The 4,687-nt window shown below is 39.1% G+C and overlaps 1 protein-coding gene across 1 annotated transcript; it reads right to left on the reverse strand.

The window, feature by feature from the left end:
- Nucleotides 1-443: 443 nt before the first annotated feature.
- LOC141107225 (olfactory receptor 8D1-like) lies at nt 444-1,376 on the reverse strand. Its single transcript, XM_073597946.1, has one exon. It carries the CDS (start codon nt 1,374-1,376, stop codon nt 444-446), a length of 933 nt encoding a protein of 310 aa, XP_073454047.1.
- Nucleotides 1,377-4,687: the final 3,311 nt, after the last annotated feature.

The raw sequence follows: 4,687 nt of genomic DNA on the forward strand, positions 1-4,687 counted from the left end.
TCTGCGGGGCTTCCCAGCCTGGCTCCTTAACAACCAGCTATGCACTGCACCCTAAATGGGCAAAGCTTTGCCCAGTCAGGGCTTAGAATGCACTGTGCCCTGCAAATTCGGGTGTTCACCAAACGGGCGAAGAGGCGATATTCGGGCCAAACTTTTGCCCGGCCCAAACCATTTGCCCAACTCTATCTATGACAAAAAGCAGCTTACCCGCAGGAAAGCTGCAGTGTGAAAGCAATGTTATAGGGCACTCGAGACACTAATGGCTTATTTACATTTGCGGTGTTGGGGGCAGTAAAATCCCATAGTTGAGATGTGTATTTACCATTCACCCCCAACCACTGGTGTAGCGTGCCCCATGCTCCAGGGGGCCTGATATATGCGTTTAAATACAAAAAATATGTTGTTAATCAATGTTGGCTATATAGTCACATCTTTGTAAGATATTACTTAGTCGTCCAAAACCAACAATGCTTGAGTGCAGATTTAACATCCTTATTTTTTAAGCTGTAGATCAGTGGGTTCAGCAAGGGGACAGCAGCTGTGTTAAAAAGTGAGAAAACTTTGTTGGACTCTATAGTGTTCATTGAAGCTGGTCTTAAGTATTGACAGACAAGGGTCACATAAAGCAGAATCACCACAGTAAGGTGTGATGAGCATGTGTAAAAAGCTTTACGTTTTCCAATCTGGGAGCGAATGTTCTGTATAGTGTGGATAATGAAGACATAAGGGATGAAGGTGAGAATAAACGGAAAAGTGGCCAGAAAAAGTCCACAGATAAAAATCAAAAAATCTGAGAGTGAAGAGTCACTGCAAGAAAGTTTTATTAGAGGGACAATATCACAGAAGAAGTGATTTATTTCCTTTGATTTGTAACAGGTAAACCTTGATATTAAAATAACATGAGGCAAAGATTCTAAGAAACCCAGCACCCAGCATATACCAGACAAAATGCCACAAACTCTACGGCTCATAACCGTCGAGTAACGCAAGGGGTTACAGACAGCAACATAACGATCATAACTCATGGCTGTCAGTATTAGGAGCTCATTACATACTAGAGATGTGAATATGAACATCTGAGCCATACAAGCTTTTACAGAAACTGTGTTATCTCCTGATAGAAAGCTAAAGAGGATCTTGTGTAAGGTGACTGTGCTGGAGGAAATGTCCAAAATGGACAAGTTACATAAAAAGAAGTACATTGGGGTTTGGAGCTGAGTATTTAGACAGACCAGAGTGAGAATGGTTGCATTTCCACCAAGGATGACCAGATAAATCAGAAGAACCAAGAGGAAGATTGGAACTTGAAGGCTCGAAGCCTCAGAAATTCCCTTAATGATAAAATAGGTCAGCATTGTCTGATTTGTTAGATACATTGAGCTAAGAAATTGCCTACTAAATTTGGAAAGAAGTCATAAACCCAGTAATTTACAAATTCTAAACATGTGCATTTAAGAAATGTTAATGTCATTACTTCCATCAAATGATTTGGGGTTAGCAGAACATTTCATGTATTTGAGTGCTTTTTGTCTCCTTTTAGCCTTCCTTGCTGTTACACATTTCTGTTTTATTGCATGTGGGCTTCCAACTTTCAGGAACTGATAAGGGCCTAAAAACCAGAAAAATGTTATTGGGTTTTCAAAAATACAATATTCAAAAAGAAATCTTGTACCAAGCATTACATAAATAAGCGTTACAGGTTGGTAAGGCATAGAAACTAGTTATGGCACACATAAACAAGAATATAAAACAGGTAGGGATCCACTTAAGACAGTATAATGTGCAGAGGGTGTGGACATGGTCCCATGTTAAGCATGTACTAGACCTATTTACTTTCAGTTTATTAAGGTGGGAGGCAATAAATTGGTAAACTAGTCCATATGTAGTCAGGTGAAGCATGTCTAGATGGAGCTTTTGACACCCGTGAGTAATTGCCTTGACCTAAATATGCAGGGTGTTAGGTTAGGCTTGCCTCCCTGTATATGCTTAGTAGACAATGGTTGTGTATTTTGTGCTGTATCTAATAAAACTGTGATTCTGGATAAACAGTAAATGAAGGGTGCATCAAGTTATAATTTGATTGTCTACTATTACTCTCCTTTATATGAAATTAACATTTGAAGGACAAAATGATGGTATTATTTTATTGATAGTTTTTTGTTTTCTTCAGTTCTCCTCATTATTACCTGCCTAGTTGCACGGTCTTGATTCTTTTCATGTCCTACTTTATGGAAGATCAGGCAGAAAAAATAGCGTGCACAGATACTTGCCAGGAAACAGAAGGTTGATTCATGTATAAGGCTTAGAACATCAGAAGGGATCTCAAAAATCTTTGACCATTTTCTGACTGGCATTTGTGCAAACTATAGCTTCTTCCTCATTTCACAGTGCTTCACTGGCCAGGCATGGCCGTGGTCCTACACATGAATGGTGAGCAGCATCCCCAGCAGTAGGCAGTGGATATTTAGTATAATTTTTTCTTACTTCAGAGTAGTTGGGTGGTGATAGCTTGCTCTTCTGTGGCCTGCAAAGCTCAAAGTGCAATATTCAGGTTGTTTTAAATGCTTTATATTACAAAATGTATCTGTGTCATAAAACAAAGGTATTCAATATTTATTTGACCATAATGCGTAGAAGAATAATTTTCATGGCGCTATACACGATTAAGATTCTTGATTTTTGAGTAAGTGACTGTATCCTGTTTAATGAAAGCAATGCTGTATGTCACAGTACTTGAGGTGCAGCCTTTTAGGTCTTCATAGCCTACCTTATGATATTATGATTTCCCAATTCTAAACACCCTGGACTTCCTAAAAGGTATAAGGACACACAAGAAGCCCAGACTAGCCTTGGACAGTTTGGTAAATTATAAGCACTTACAGTATTTCACAAAAGTGAGTACACCCCTTATATTTTTGTAAATATTTTATTATATCTTACTTAGTTGATGGTAGATCTAATGGAGATGATACAATCGAGCTGTATAGTGTACAGTCAGTCTTAGGCTGTTAAATGAAAATGTGTGTATATATACAGTGTATATATATATATATATATATATATATATATATATATATATATATAATCTCACAAAAGTGAATACATCCCTCACATTTTTGTAAATATTTTATTATTTTATTATATCTATTCATGTGACAACAGTGAAGAAATGACACTTTGGTACAATGTAAAGTAGTGAGTGTACAGCTTGTATGACAGTGTAAATATGCTGTCCCCTTAAAATAACACAACACACAGTCATTAATGTCTAAACCACTGGCAACAAAGGTGAGTACACCCCTAAGTGAAAATGTCCAAATTGGGCCCAATGTGTCAATATTTTGTGTGGCCACCATTATTTTCCAGCACTGCCTTAACCCTCTTGGGCATGGAGTTCACCAGAGCTTCACAGGTTGCCACTGGAGTCCTCTTCCACTCCTCCATGATGACATCACAGAGCTGGTGGATGTTAGAGACCTTGCACTCCTCCACCTACTGTTTGAGGATGCCCCACAGATGCTCAATAGGGTTTAGGTCTGGAGACATGTTTGGCCAATCCATCACCTTTACCCTCAGCTTCTTTGGCAAGGCAGTGGTCGTCTTGGAGGTGTGTTTGGGATTGTTAACATGTTGGAATACTGCCCTGCGGCCCAGTCTCTGAAGGGAGGGGATCATGCTCGGCTTCAGTATGTCACAGTACATGTTGGCATTCATGGTTCCCTCAATGAACTGTAGCTCCCCAGTGCTGGCAGCACTCATGCAGCCCCAGACCATGACACTCCCACCACCATGCTTGACTGTAGGCAAGACACACTTGTCTTTGTACTCCTCACCTGGTTGCAGCCAGACACGCTTGACACCATCTGAACCAAATAAGTTTATCTTCTCATCAGACCACAGGACATGGTTTCAGTAATCCATGTCCTTAGTCTGCTTGTCTTCAGCAAACTGTTTTCTGGCTTTTTTGTGCATCATTTTTAGAAGAAAATTTAACACACACTGCTCCCCATTCACACCTGAGACCTTGTAACACTAACGGGTCACATGACATCTGTGAGGGAAAATGGCAAATTGGCCAATTTGGACATTTTTACTTAGGGGTGTACTCACTTTTGTTTCCAGCGGTTTAGACATTAATGGCTGTGAGTTGAGTTATTTTGAGGGGACAGCAAATTGACCATGTTATAAAAGCTGTACACTCGCTACTTTACATTGTAGCAAAGTGTAATTTCTTCAGAGTTGTCACATGAAAAGGTATAATAAAATATTTACAAAAATGTGAGGGATGTACTCACTTTTGTGAGATACTGTATGTGCTGCTGTACAATTTAGGAGGGGCAACCTACAAGTAAGCTTTGTTTTCAGTAACTTCTAAGTATGTCCCAATGTCTCTACTTACATAGATTAAAAAAGTAGGCCTTCACGTGCAGAGAGACTGCAGTTGTTAGCTTCCACATACTTTATGTTTGCAACTGTATGCCAGTAAGGCCTCTGTCTGTGTATTTTAAAAGTACTGAATTGAAGAGCTGATTTATTATTATTATTATTATTATTATTATTATACAGGATTTATATAGCACCAACAGTTTATGCTGCGCTTTACAACTTGTGGGTAGACAGTACAAATACAATAAACTTTAATACAGTAGGAATCAGAGGGCCCTGCTCCTTAGAGCTTACAATCTAA

Source organism: Aquarana catesbeiana, linkage group LG09, assembly GCF_042186555.1.
Source record: "Aquarana catesbeiana isolate 2022-GZ linkage group LG09, ASM4218655v1, whole genome shotgun sequence".
In the NCBI taxonomy this organism is placed as follows: domain Eukaryota; kingdom Metazoa; phylum Chordata; class Amphibia; order Anura; family Ranidae; genus Aquarana; species Aquarana catesbeiana.